This window comes from Corvus brachyrhynchos, unplaced genomic scaffold, assembly GCF_000691975.1.
Source record: "Corvus brachyrhynchos isolate BGI_N302 unplaced genomic scaffold, ASM69197v1 scaffold99, whole genome shotgun sequence".
NCBI classification, from domain to species: Eukaryota; Metazoa; Chordata; class Aves; order Passeriformes; family Corvidae; genus Corvus; species Corvus brachyrhynchos.
Window position 1 is genome coordinate 661,582 of NW_008239778.1, and position 13,643 is coordinate 675,224.

Here is a 13,643-nt window from a genome sequence, read left to right on the forward strand (position 1 = left end):
GTGGGCAGCTCAGAAAGGCGTTCGTGGGTTCATTTTCTGGTGCTGTGGTGTCCTCTAGTGTCCAGCCGCGGCTGTCTGCAGTGCCCTGAGCTATCCCTGTGTCCTGTATCCCGGGAAAGGTGAGCTCCCAGCAGCAGGGACAGCCCGGCAGCCCCTCTGGCAGCGAGCTGTGACAAGCGGCCGTGATGATGGAGGAAGCTTGGATAAGGCTGTCAGACATGACATATGTTGTCAGCAGTGGACTGGCATTAAAATCAGCTTGCAGGGGGGATGGAAGTGTTTTCAGAGGATGTTCCATCTGCACTGGGTGTAAAGATCAGCGTTAGAATTCAGGGAGCAATCTGTTTCCTCCTGGGTTTCCAGGAAGGAAAATCCTAGGCTGTAAATAAATAACTGGCAGCTTCCCCCAAGTGTTTATAAATAATCTGACTTGGTACTCACTTATTTTTCTCTGATCATTTTCATTTCAGGCCTTTGGAAATGCAAAAACCCTTCGAAATGACAACTCCAGTCGGTTTGGGAAGTACATGGATGTGCAGTTTGATTACAGGGTAACTTGGAATCTGGTTTATAATTAAGAACTGGTCCCTGTTACAGGAGTTCTCTGTGCTGCTGTGTGTGTGTAGTGAGTGCTTTGCATTTCCTTGGCGACAGCATAAGCAGAGCCTGTGATAGCAAAGTTTGTTTCCAGAGGGTTTTATGGCACTCACTGTCCTTTCATTCCTCCCTTATTTCTCTCTATAAGGGAACACTGAGCTCAAATCCTTTTATTTCTAGGGTATTTCATTTCTAGTGCACTGTGCCAATGAATACTCCCAAAGTAAATCCACATAAAGCAGCTGTGACCTGAAGATAATCCCTGTCCTGTGTAACTTTGCACAGTGTTCGTGTCCACTCTGATCCCAACTGCCCCACACCAGGAAGGTGGACACAGGGCAGGAGCTGAGGAGCTCAGTTTTGCCATCCTCCAGTCCTTTAAGTCTTCTTTAATCCCTCCACACTCAGTTTTGGTGCTTTCCCTTTGTGGTGAATTCCTAGAAGGAATTTCAGCACTCAAATCACCACCGTGCTGGAGGCGAAATAGAGCTCGTGGCACACAGTGACAGATAATTTTTTGTGATTTTGTAGGCTTTTGCTTCAGATCTTGTCTTTGAACAGACAACCAAGAAGCAGAAATATTTTCCTCTGTGTTGATGAACTCTTTCCACATGTCTGCTTTGGTTTAGGGGGCTCCTGTCGGGGGCCACATCTTGAACTACCTCCTGGAGAAATCCCGAGTTGTGCACCAGAACCACGGTGAGAGAAACTTCCACATCTTCTACCAGCTGCTGGAAGGAGGGGAGGAGGACCTGCTGAGGAGGCTGGGCCTCGAGAAGAACCCACAGCAGTATCACTATTTAGTAAAGGTGAACATTAACTAGTAACTCTTAAAATATTATATTATAGGACTGGGATATTTTCAATTGACTTTGTAATTTCCTTCTCTCACTTCAGAAATAACTCCGAGGTGACTGCTATAAAAAGAAATACACAATGCATTGAGCATGGATAATTTATCTTTGATGATTATTTACTTATCTATATCAATCTGTGTCTTTTTAGGGTCACTGTGCAAGGGTCAGTTCCATAAATGACAAAAACGAGTGGAAGATTATGAGGAGAGCCCTGTCTGTTATCAGCTTCAATGACAGCGAGGTGGAGGTGAGGATCTTTAGCAGCACAGATTTTCCTCCTTTTAAGGATTTTTTCTGCTTTGATTTAGGATTTCTGATTGAAAGCAGTGAATCAATTCAGCGTGAATGTATTCTCTACAAAAATCCTGAAAAAAATACCGAATGTTCTCCTAAAATGTGAATTAATACAAAAACCTCGCTGTGTGTTTATTCCATCGTCCTGATTTTTGCCTGTTGCTTCCACCCCAGGATTTGCTGAGCATTGTGGCCAGTGTCCTGCACCTGGGGAATGTCCAGTTTGCTGCTGATGAGCAGGGGAATGCTCAGGTCACTACAGAGAATCAGATTAAATACCTGGCCAGGGTGAGTATCCCCAGTGAGGGAGATACTACAGGAAAGGTGAATTGTAGAGGATTCCTTACTTTGAGCTTGATATCATCATATAATTTTAGACTGTGATTTAGAGGTTCTTATGAATTTTACTTTTATTTGACCTAAATAAAATGCAAATATTATCATCAAACCCCTTTAATTGACAACTTCTCTATTTACCACCTGACCCACCACTGCCTTGAGCTTTTCACCTTTGGGCAGTGAGGTTGGAACAGACTCTGGAGAAGAGTTTTAAAGAAAGAACCACCTTTGTGCCTTTGCTTGGTCACTTCCTTCCAGCCAATTCATTTGTTAGCTCATAGCCCTGCCAGAAAGGAGGGAAGGCAGGGATTGGTCCTGCAGAGGTCTTGCAGTGAGAGTGGGAAATAAAGAGTTGTTTCACTGGGCTGGGATTTGAGGAAAATGGAATGTACAGCTCCATAAATTAATTGAATATCCTGCTTGCAGCTCCTGGCAGTGGATGGCTCTGTTCTTCGGGATGCATTGATCCACAAGAAGATCATAGCAAAAGGGGAGGAGGTAAGAACAGGCCCTGGGAATTTGGGAGGCAAATGGGATTAAATGAATCAGCTCTGTCAGCAGTTCCCTTGTCACCTCCCACAGGAGGCTGGGTCCCACTGGTGACTGTTCAGCCATGAGCAGGATGGGTGGGAGTGGCTCTTTAGTAATGATGAAGCAGGAAAAGGGGATCCCTTGGTTTGGGGGGCTGCTGAGTGGCTTTTTTCTGCTCCTGCCTGCAGCTGGTCAGTCCCCTGAACCTGGAGCAGGCTGCCTACGCCAGGGACGCCCTGGCCAAGGCCATCTATGGCCGCACCTTCTCCTGGCTGGTCAACAAGGTCAACAAATCCCTGGCTTACAAGGCAAGTGACCCTCTGTTTGTTGATACCCAGACAAATGGGTAAGCAATTTCCAAATGTTTCAGCTGCAAAGCAAGTTCCATGCTTTTAGTAATTTCTAAATTAATTTGTTTTCCAAATTGCGCAGTAAGCGCTGGAATTAAATGATTGAGATCCAGGCGTGGATCATAGCTGTGAGTAAATACCTACATTTGCTTTCTGCTCTGTTGCAGGAAGAGAAGTTTCCAGGCTGGAGAAGTACAACAGTTCTAGGATTGCTGGACATCTATGGGTTTGAGGTTTTCCAGCACAACAGGTTTGTTTTAATAAATTCTGAATGACTTTATTCTGTTACAGTGTTTTCTCTCCTGTGGGAAACAAGGCATTATTCCATTTCTTAGTAAAAGAGGTGGCATTTAAAAGTCAGGAATTCAGGTGAAAAACTGACAATCACAGAGCTTCTAACACTTGGGACAGCCAGCTAATAATTAGCATTTACAGCTATTAATGGTGCTGGTATTTTAAATAAACTGTTGGTTTTTGGGGTGTATTCATGCCTTAGCTTGAGCTGTGCCGTTGTCCAGCTCTCCAGCCCAGGGGTGGCTGTTGTGGCAGCTTCCCATGGCAGTGATAAATCAGGGGATGGGACTGACAGAGGCTGGAACCTCTCTGGCAGGTAGCACTGAACCAAGACTCTCAAATTTGCAGTGTTATTGGGCCTTGATTCAAAGTTTTTGTGTTCCTCCATGTTCCATCCTTCATGTTCATTTTTCCCTCCTACTGGAACTCTCTGAGTTTCCCTAAGTAATAAACTTACAGTCAGCAAAAAAACACTTCACAAAAATCTGTTTCTCCTGCTTTACTGTATTCCTGTGCTCCCACTTTTGTAGCTTAATTACTTGTGCCCCAGCCTTAATGATTGTTTTCCTGATTTTTCTTTGCAGCTTTGAGCAGTTTTGTATTAATTACTGCAATGAAAAGTTGCAGCAGCTCTTCATAGAACTCACACTGAAATCAGAGCAAGAGGAGTACGAGTCCGAGGGCATCGCGGTAAGAGCCCAACTCCTCCCTTCCCTCTCCTTCCAGAGGCTGCAAAAGGAGCTGCTGCTATGATTTCCAAACAAAAAATTAAAGAACTTTCCTTTTTCCCTTCTTCTTGAAACCCTGGTAACTGTGTGAGACAGCTGGAAGTGAGTAATGGCATCCCCAAGCTTTTACCCTGATTTTAATGAAGGCAATGTTAGGAAAACAAATGTGATGAGTGAAAAAGCTTTGACAGAAAGATTGTTCAAGTCAGGTGCTCTCTGAAATGTTCTGAAATTTACCTGGTTTTTTCCCAAGTCTAGAGTTGTTTTCACCTAAGTGTGATTTCTTGTCTTCACAGTGGGAACCAGTTCAGTATTTCAATAACAAAATAATCTGTGATTTGGTGGAAGAGAAATTCAAAGGCATCATTTCGATTTTGGTGAGTTGAAAACATCTTTTTGAATGAAAAATTTGGGGCACTGTAGTGGAAAACAAGAGGGAGAACATGGAAAAATAATCAGTTTATGTTGGAACTGTTTGAGTAGGTGGGAAGAGCAATAAATCACTGAATAGTGACACCATTAAAAGTCATTTTTATCACCTCCATGGGCTCTGGGGAAAGCAGCTCCCAATCCAAGCAGTCTGGAAGGAGGGAAATGTTTTCCTTTTCAGCTCTCAACAGTTCTTCATTTATTGAGCTAAAAGTTGGTTGCCTGTGGAAAGGCCAAAGGGCCGGTCTGGGGCAGTGTTTCAGTGAGGCAGAGCCCAGTCAGGAATCCCTGGAATTTGTGTGTTTGTAGGATGAGGAGTGTCTGAGACCTGGGGATGCCACAGACATGACATTCTTGGAGAAACTGGAGGAGACTGTGAAGAATCACCCTCATTTTCTCACGTGAGTGTTCCCACAGCTGAGGGCAGTGGTGGATCCCAGGGTGGGAATAACATCCTCACTGTGCTGGGTCCCACATAAAAGATGATCATTTTCTTTTACAAAGAGATTTGATTGATATTTAAGACAATATAAAATAGGTTGTCAACACTAAATGCCTGACTGAGCTTCAGAATGTAATAGGGGCAACAAAACTCTCGTTACTGACTCACCTCTCACCTTGCAGATGATTTACTTCAGTTTTGGAGCTCCAGATGTCTGTTTATTCTGAAGGTTCTGCTTTTATTCTGAATGCTCAGCGTAGGATGTCCACATCTTATGTGCACACAGAACCACTCTGCAAGGAACACTGAAATTCCTCTTTTCAATAAACATAAATACATTTAATGGCACTTCTATGATGTGCTGGTTGATAACTTTATTTACTTGAAAATCACCAAGTCTAATTTACATTCCCTGCCCACCTTTGCATGGGCCTGCTCCAGGATTGAATGTCCTGGTGCTTTTTGAAGTGAATCCTGCAGGATTTTGTTTCAGCTGAAGGTGTTTGCTCCCTCCCCAGGCACAAACTCGCTGACCAAAAGACGCGCAAGTCGCTGGGGCGGGAGGAGTTCCGGCTCTCACACTACGCCGGGGATGTCACCTACAGTGTTGCAGGTAACACAGAAAAAGCAAAACTCTGGGCCTAAAATACATCCCCACATCACCTGATCAACCAGATTAATTTCACATCTCAGTCCCCGCCTTGAAGTTCCCATGGAACAGCCTGAGTGGTTTGTTTTTCTTCCAGGTTTTCTAGATAAAAACAACGACCTTCTCTTCCGGAACCTGAAGGAGGTGAGTGTGGAGAGAGGAGGTTTCCAGAACAGAATGAGGAGCTGGGTTTCAAGTGGGGTGGCAGCTGAGGGAAAGGATTCTTCTGGACTCCACCTGGAGGCTGTGTGTCCATAGGGCTGCACTCTGAAAAGAGTGATTGAGATCCCAGTGTTCATTTTGTTATTATAAACAGTTTTGTCCCCAGGTTTCTTTGGTAGTTCTCTGTACTTCATCTCTGAAAACATCTCTTTCTGCAGACCATGTGCAACTCAGAGAATCCCATCATAAACCAGTGCTTTGATAGGACAGAGCTGACAGACAAAAAGAGACCTGAAACGGTGAGAACTCAAGAGCTGGAGGGAGCTGTGGCTGCTCCTTCTTTTTAAAGCATGAACTCTTCTGACATGATCTGAATGCAAATCCCTCATGTTCTTCTGGTTTGTAACCAGTTCCAAGTCATCCCTTCATGTGTGGTTTTCTTCCTTTTCTCCTAGGCAGCAACTCAGTTCAAAAACAGCCTCTCCAAACTCATGGAAATCCTGATGTCCAAAGAACCCTCCTACATTCGCTGCATGAAACCCAACGATGCCAAACAGGCTGGTATGGCCCTGGGGACAGAGACAGCACGGGATCCCAGTCAGGGAGGCACAGAAAGGAGCAGAAATGAAACCCTGCACGATTTTGGGTTCATCTTGGGTCTGCCTGAGCTTCTGTAGGGAGGGGGTGGCAGTGCCAGCAGCCAGGAATGGGAATGGGAGCACTGGTCTCTGGTGGAGGAGGGTCGTGGTTAAAGTAAAGAATTATTGGCCTATGTAAATCCATTATAATGACCTTACTCTCGCTCATTTTTGGTTCCTCTATGCATAAAACATCCCAAAGGAAAACTTTATTTTGGAACTAAATATAAATAATTAAAAAGGGCTGGGCTGGGGGGGGAAGGCAGGAGACACAAAGTTTTGTGGGACTTGGGCTGGGAGGATTCACTGGAGGTTAAAGGTAATTGTGTAAGACACAACAAGAGCTGAACATTCCCCTTCTCCAGGCAAAGGGGCAGCTGTGCACTGATTGTGTTTTTCCATTTCCATGCCCTGCCAAGATCGATTTGATGAAGTCCTGATCCGACACCAGGTGAAATACCTGGGGCTGATGGAAAACCTCCGGGTGCGCAGAGCCGGCTTCGCCTATCGGAGAAAATACGAGGTGTTCCTGCAGAGGTAAAGCTGCTTTGGAATTCTTTCCTTTGCTGCTCCCTCTCCCTGGGCTTCATCCCATTGATACTGAGGCTGGGGAGCTGTTTTGAACAGCAGCTCTACCACACAGAGGGCTGGGAAGCTTGGGCTCTCTCCCTCGCTGTGGCCTCTCCCCTTTCCCATGGCCTCTCTCCCTCCTTGGACTGCACTTCTCTCCCTAAGATTTCTTCTCCTGCCAATTCCAGGTACAAATCCCTGTGTCCAGAAACATGGCCCACGTGGGATGGGCGGCCCTATGATGGAGTGGCTGTGCTGGTGAAGCATCTTGGCTACAAACCAGAAGAATACAAAATGGGACGGTCAGTTCTGTGTCTGAATTTGAGGTTATGAATCACTGCATGTCTGTGTTGTCCCTTTGAAATAAAGCTTCTCTAGATAATGGGGGAGGGAAAGATTACAGAGCCCAAAGGGGATGCCAAAAGTAACTTTCTCCAGCATGTTAAATGAAATTCTGCATTTCTATTTCTAGAACAAAGATTTTTATCCGCTTTCCCAAGACGTTGTTTGCGACAGAAGATGCTCTGGAAGTGAGGAAGCAGAGTCTGGGTGAGGCACTCACACTTGCAGTGGATTTCTGTTTAAAATGTTGAGTCTTTTTCTACCAAAATCTGCTTGGTCACAGTTGCAAATTGCTGCTTTTCTTGCAATTTCAGCCACAAAAATGCAGGCGACGTGGAGAGGTTTCTACCGCCGGAAGAAATTCCTGACCATGAAACGCTCAGGTATGAGAGACACAGAGAGAGAGATGTTCCCCCAGCAGCTCCCACAGCAATTCCCATCTTTTTACTGACATTTACCCAATGTATCATATCATTAAAAACTCGTATTCCTTATGGCCCACTGAAAGCTGTTTATTTCCAGGGGGGGTTTTCCTGAGCATTTTTGGTGCCAGTTTTGTGTGGAGTCAGTTTGGGGATGAAGGAGCTCCCTTAATGCAGAATCTTTTGTGTTATTTTTAGCCATCACCATCCAGTCCTGGTGGAGGGGAACCCTGGGACGCCGAAAAGCTGCCAAGAGGAAATGGGCAGTGGAGACCATCAGGAGGTGTGTGAAGAACAGCCCAAGCCCTCAAACATCACATTCCTTAACAATAAGATGCTAAAAATAAACTTTATTGTCACTACAGAGTTTTTAAAACTTAGTTACAACTATTAAATAAAGCCCAGGAAATAAAACATTTAAAAATTAGTTACAACTATTAAATAAAGCCCAGGAAATAAAACATTTAAATACCACTAATTTTGATGACTTCTTCAATTTTCTAACAATATTTTTCACACCCACAGGTTCATTAAAGGCTTCATTTACCGGAACCACCCGCGGTGCCCAGAGAACGAGTATTTCCTGGATTACATCCGATTCTCCTTCCTGATGAACCTCAAGAGGAACTTACCAAAAAATGTCTTGGACAAATCTTGGCCAACTCCTCCCCCATCGCTCTGTGAGGTGGGAATGAGACCTGGGATGTGGGAGGGGAATCCAGGGCTAGAGGATTGCAGCTTCTTGGGGTGTGGTGCTGTTGCAACACCATTTTCTCCTGGGTTTCTCATCCATTTCTGAAATTCCCATCCATTCTTCTCTTAACAAATTCAGTTCCCTCTGGTGCTATTATTATTGTGCATCTGCTTGAATTAGTTTATCTGCTCAAAACAAAATATTGCAGAAAATCCCAGTTACTTTATCCAAAGGATTGTCTGGATTGAAGGTACAGCTGGAAGACAGGAAGGGCGCAGCAGTGCACGGAGGAGGGATCCTGGTGTTTATTCCCTGTTCTAAAGCAGCTGGAGAAGTCACAGGGCAAACCCTCGTATAGAAAGGCAAAAAATCAACTATTTATTATTTAATTCTTGGTCAGGAAACAGCTTTTTAACCCAGCAGTGCATTTTCTGCAGTTGCAGCTGCTCTGTTGGGTTTGTCAGTGGTTCTGGGCTGGATGTGTCCCTTTTGGGTTTGTTCCCAAGTTCTGATCCATCCCCTTTCCCATGGGCTCCCCGCAGGCGTCGCAGCTCCTGCGCAGGCTCTGCATGCAGAACATGGTCTGGACCTACTGCAAGAGGATCAGCCCTGAGTGGAAGCAGCAGGTACGAGCACCGTTGCAGGGTTTCCCTGACATTCCCAAGAGCCTGTAGGAAATGGAGGAGAGGAGCAGCTGGATGGGAGGGCCAGGGCCCTGCACTGGGGCTCAGGGCAGCAGTGGGGGGCTGGAGGGTTGTGAATTGCTGCATTCTGGGGCACCACGGGACACAGGGTCATTGATTTAGGTTTAGGTTAGAGACAAAACACTAAAAGACTGGAATGTGCATAGAAGAGACCCCATTCTATACATATTTGAATAGGTACTATTTAAGAAGTCTGTGGAGCCAAGCCCCCACATAATTTCTCTATTGAAAGGCCCCGTTACTCTGCCCATGGAAGCTAAAAATATAAGAAGCTGCATTATTCTGCCTGTGCCATGTAAAGTAGAGAGAAAGAATCCTGCAGACACAAACCCAGTCATTTTTCAAACAGAGACGTTACAGGAACAGTTTCAGCTGCTCTTGTAGCTAAAAGAAATAAAAATGATACTGAGATTTGAGTCATCTCATGGAAAGGTAGAGGGGGGGAGTTTTTATATAAAAAAAAAGCTCAGTAAAGAGACATAATAAGAGATGTTGGCTGTAACTGCTGTGAAGGTTTTTCACTGCACAGTCTCTCACCTTCTGCAGTGCATGGACACCTGGAATGAAAGGCTGGGGCTGAGCCTGTGATTAAGGACATGGGATTAACTCAGCTCAGCAGCTGCTTTCCCCCAGCAAAGCAGACTCACTGCTAAGGAGCCTTTTTTATCCCCATTTTCCCCTGTAAATCATCTCAGGTGCCTTGTCCGTATCACAGCCCTGGCCCCAAGTACAGCAGTGGGGATTTCCCACTCTCCCAGTCCCTGGTTTGTTCTTGGAGCTAAGGAGCCCAGAGCTAGAGTGGCAGGGGCTGGAACTCTGCCACCTCCGAGGGACTGAAGGTTTAGGGTGACTCTTCATCCAAACAGGAACTAAATTATGGCTGCTAATAAAACCACAAAGGGAACATCTAACACCATGTATCTTTTTAATGAGGAGAAATTTTATACTAAACAAGAACACTTCTTTTGTCCTTGCAGTTGGAACAAAAAGTAATTGCCAGTGAGATTTTCAAGGGTAAAAAAGACAATTATCCTCAGAGTGTTCCCAGGCTCTTCATCAACACTCGACTGGGTGAGTAGGGGTTGCCAAGCTTAACAGGAGGAAGGAAAGGGGGGATTAATCTACCCTTCTCTTGCTGGAAATTCCTTTCTGACCCACCACCTCTTTGGTTTTAATACAGGTAGAGAAGAAATAAATACTAAAGTCCTTCAGGCATTGGAAAATGAAGCACTTAAGGTGAGAGATGTGTCTCAATACTTTTGTCAAGCTTCCAGAGTTATTCAGCAGAGGGGAATATGAGATTTCTGGAGAAAGTACAGCAAGAATTTTACATTGTATTAAGCTTATAATACTTTAGAGGACAGTCTGGGAAGAGCTGATGGATTAGAAAGTGGAAATTTGGGCAGTTTAATGACATCAGTTAAGAACTGAATGGCTTACAGCTGGAGAGGAAGGGGGAAACCCCCAGAGTGACACCAAACCTGGGTTTCCCAAGCCCCAAGCAGTGCAGCCACCACAGTGTGTCCAGAGCTGCTCTGGGGCAGCGAGGAAGTTCTGGCACAGAGATTTTCTGCATTCCCGGTTTCCCAAGCCCTGGTTGGTGCCTGCTGGGGGCTGGCAGTGCCCCAGGGGCGATGTGGCCCAGCTAACTCGTGTTTCAGTACGCAGTGCCCGTGGTGAAGTACGACAGGAGGGGCTACAAGGCGAGGGCACGGCAGCTGCTGCTCACCCAGAGCTCAGCCATCGTCGTGGAGGAGTCCAGGATCAAGCAGCGCATCAACTACTCCAACCTGACAGGTGGGAATGGCATAGGGATGGGGCTGGGCATTCTCCTGACCCTGCACCTCAGCTGCACTTCTTAATGCACCCGTACAAACCCTAACTTGTCTCTGTCCTGGACAAGAACGGGATGAGCTGATCCTGGCGTTTTAGTATCTTGTAACTGAGTTTTTTCTAAAATGAGGCTCCATAAAATGTCATAAAAATGACTCAATCCATCTCCCTCAACCCTCCCCCAAGTGAGTTCCCAATTGCAGGGCCCTGCCACAGGGATAGTTGCACCATTCCTGCCCAGCAGCTGCCTGGGCCACTGCTGCAGCTTTTGGCCCTCGGAATATCTGACAGGGACCCGATTCTTTGGGGAAACTGCCAAGCCTGCTGCAGTGGTCACTGCAGCCTTTGGCTGAAGCCTCTCCCCTCAGCCCCCCTGCAGCCTCTCAGCTGTGCTGTGTGGGAACAGTTGCTGCATTTCTGGGAGAGGCTGTGGAGTACTCCCCTGCTGACACTCCCCTCTCTTCCCCAGGCATCTCGGTCAGCAGCCTGAGTGACAACTTGTTTGTGTTGCACGTGCACTGCGAGGACAACAAGCAGAAGGTACTGGGGGCTCATCCCTCACTCCTCCAGCCCCCACTGGAGAAAGGGTGAAAGGCACAGGGGGGCACACAAGGTGACAGGGATGTGACTTTGTGCCACCTCTAAGGGGCCTTTCACTGGTATTTCCCTGTACTCTCAGCTGGGGCTCAGCAGTGCTTGCTCTGGTGCTGTCGCTGTCCCCCGTCCCTTACAGCAGGGTAGTTTTGGTACAGTGACACCAAAGCCACGATTCCTAAAGCATGGACTCTCCTACCAGGGAGACGTTGTCCTGCAGAGTGACCACGTGATCGAGACACTGACAAAAACAGCCATTCTGGCCAACAAAATCAACAACGTCAACATCAACCAGGGCAGGTGAGTGGCACTGCTTCAGCATTAAACATTCCTATACCTCATCCAAATGTACCCAACCCACCTCAACCAAGGCTCCAGAGCAGATCTATTGCAGCTCTGTTAACACCCAGCTCCTGGAGAATCCCCCACGCTCACCAGAGCTGTTCTCACCTTTTGCTCTTCACAGCATAAAGTTCACAGTAGGACAAGGCAAAGAAGGGATCATCGACTTCATCTCGGGCTCAGAACTGCTCATAGCCAAAGCCAAGAACGGGCATCTAACAGTGGTGAGTGTGGGCAGGGGATCACTTACCCTGGATCCAAACCAGCATTCTGACATGGGACATGTGCCATGGGATGTTCCTGCCAATGGCAGTGCCCTGCCATCCCAGCCTTTCCCACAGTTGGAGCTGGGTACAAGGCTCCTGCAGCCCTGAGGGGCTGCCAAGCTCACTCACACTCAGCAAGGGACTGTCCTAGCACTCACTTTTTATTCCCCCTGCCCCCAACATTCATTAACTGCACAGCAGATCAGATTTTAAATACATTTAAAAACCCAAACAAAACGCTCTCTCCTTCTCAGCTTGTTTATGGTGATCCTGGCAGTCAGATCAGCCCCACAGCTGATTTATGCACTGTCTGATCCCAGCTTATTCAGAACTAAATCCAGAACAAATCCAGACTGCACTGACACCCCTTCCAGCAAAGCTGAGGGCTCCCATTAGGACCACAGGCTGCCCAGCCTCAGAACAGCCTCAGCATGTTCAGGAATTAAACCTTTTGCAGCATTTTGAACGCACTTTCAAACCTGTCCTTCTCCTGCAGGTCGCTCCTCGGTTGAATTCCCGATGATGAAAAATTTTCCTCCACGGAATTGGCTGAACATTGTTCCCAGCAAACCCCCCCCCCTTCCTCGCTTTGCTCTCTCTGTTATTACCAAAGACCTGCACTTTCAGAACAACCACAGAATGCATCCTTGCTCTCTTGTCTTATTCTCAAAGTCCCAAACCAAGGCCTTCTCTCTTCCTTACCCGACTGAACGTGGGGTCCAGCACAGCTCCTGCAACCACAGCTCGAGACCTTCAGCTGGGCTTTGAGGGAGAGTTTAAGCCCTGATGGAAATGACCAAAATTTGTGCTTGTCATCACCAAAAAAAGGCACAATCAGAAAACAAGTAACTCTGCTGCTTTCTCAGCCAAATCAATGAAATGCCAAACTTTCTATTCAGAATGTTTTATGAAGAATTTTGCTCGGAGATGTTTTAATGCTTTGTGTTACAAATATAGCAAAGCCATATTGTGTAAATGAGTAAAACCTGTAAATACTTTATAGCCAAGGATAAGATGCACTACGAGAGATGATGTGGAAACTTTTATGTTTTAGATTTGGAATTTTTGTTGTTTTTAGTTTATGGTTACAAGGTATAACCTGAAAAACCCATCATGTAAGTACTTCACTGATCAGGATCCAGAGACTTTTATCTTTTTTTGAAGTCAGCTGTCCCATTTCTTGCTCTCTATTTTTATACCGTAGCAATTTTTCATATCCACACAAACACAATGTAATACAAACTGCAGAGGTTACCACTGCTCTGGGCTGGCCATGGGATGAACATGAGCTTCCCCTCTTGCCTTACCCTGTCTGGAAGTCACCACTGCCCCTTCCCCACACAGCTCCGCAGGCTCAGAGCAGCACCTTCAGAAAAAATGGCTTTTCCTCTTGTTCCCAGCAATAACTGGAAGTCTGATTCCCACAGTATTTGTATCAGTGCCTCAGTGCTGCCTTACGAGGGAGGGCTGGGCCCTGCTGCTGCCCACAGCTCCAGGGACACAGGGGTTGGCTGCTGGCTGCAGCACAGGTTCCTCCTCAGCACCTTCCTTTAACCCAACAGCTGC

General features: G+C 46.3%; 1 protein-coding gene and 1 long non-coding RNA gene across 5 annotated transcripts in view; one reads left to right on the forward strand and one right to left on the reverse strand.

Moving 5' to 3' along the window:
- Positions 1–13,085, forward strand: part of MYO1C (myosin IC) — a 48,513-nt gene extending 35,428 nt beyond the window's left edge. For all 4 annotated transcript variants that reach the window (XM_017742975.1, XM_008640335.2, XM_017742974.1 and 1 more), the window contains exons 5-32: positions 471–551; positions 1,227–1,406; positions 1,603–1,701; positions 1,923–2,036; positions 2,514–2,585; positions 2,807–2,926; positions 3,136–3,218; positions 3,847–3,952; positions 4,287–4,367; positions 4,729–4,820; positions 5,380–5,474; positions 5,608–5,654; positions 5,891–5,971; positions 6,128–6,233; positions 6,730–6,847; positions 7,069–7,182; positions 7,353–7,429; positions 7,537–7,605; positions 7,843–7,927; positions 8,170–8,329; positions 8,881–8,964; positions 10,020–10,113; positions 10,223–10,278; positions 10,704–10,839; positions 11,345–11,415; positions 11,672–11,769; positions 11,936–12,035; positions 12,574–13,085. In XM_017742975.1, coding sequence (XP_017598464.1) covers positions 471–551; positions 1,227–1,406; positions 1,603–1,701; positions 1,923–2,036; positions 2,514–2,585; positions 2,807–2,926; positions 3,136–3,218; positions 3,847–3,952; positions 4,287–4,367; positions 4,729–4,820; positions 5,380–5,474; positions 5,608–5,654; positions 5,891–5,971; positions 6,128–6,233; positions 6,730–6,847; positions 7,069–7,182; positions 7,353–7,429; positions 7,537–7,605; positions 7,843–7,927; positions 8,170–8,329; positions 8,881–8,964; positions 10,020–10,113; positions 10,223–10,278; positions 10,704–10,839; positions 11,345–11,415; positions 11,672–11,769; positions 11,936–12,035; positions 12,574–12,600 — 2,646 coding nt within the window. In that variant the 3' untranslated portion in view covers positions 12,601–13,085. The remainder of the gene's footprint in view (positions 1–470; positions 552–1,226; positions 1,407–1,602; positions 1,702–1,922; positions 2,037–2,513; positions 2,586–2,806; positions 2,927–3,135; positions 3,219–3,846; positions 3,953–4,286; positions 4,368–4,728; positions 4,821–5,379; positions 5,475–5,607; positions 5,655–5,890; positions 5,972–6,127; positions 6,234–6,729; positions 6,848–7,068; positions 7,183–7,352; positions 7,430–7,536; positions 7,606–7,842; positions 7,928–8,169; positions 8,330–8,880; positions 8,965–10,019; positions 10,114–10,222; positions 10,279–10,703; positions 10,840–11,344; positions 11,416–11,671; positions 11,770–11,935; positions 12,036–12,573) is intronic.
- LOC108448823 overlaps positions 5,571–13,643 on the reverse strand; it is an 8,252-nt gene continuing 179 nt past the window's right edge. The window contains exons 2-3 of the long non-coding RNA XR_001864846.1: positions 5,743–5,747; positions 5,571–5,583 (exon numbers count right to left, since the gene is read on the reverse strand). This is a non-coding gene — a long non-coding RNA (uncharacterized LOC108448823). The remainder of the gene's footprint in view (positions 5,584–5,742; positions 5,748–13,643) is intronic.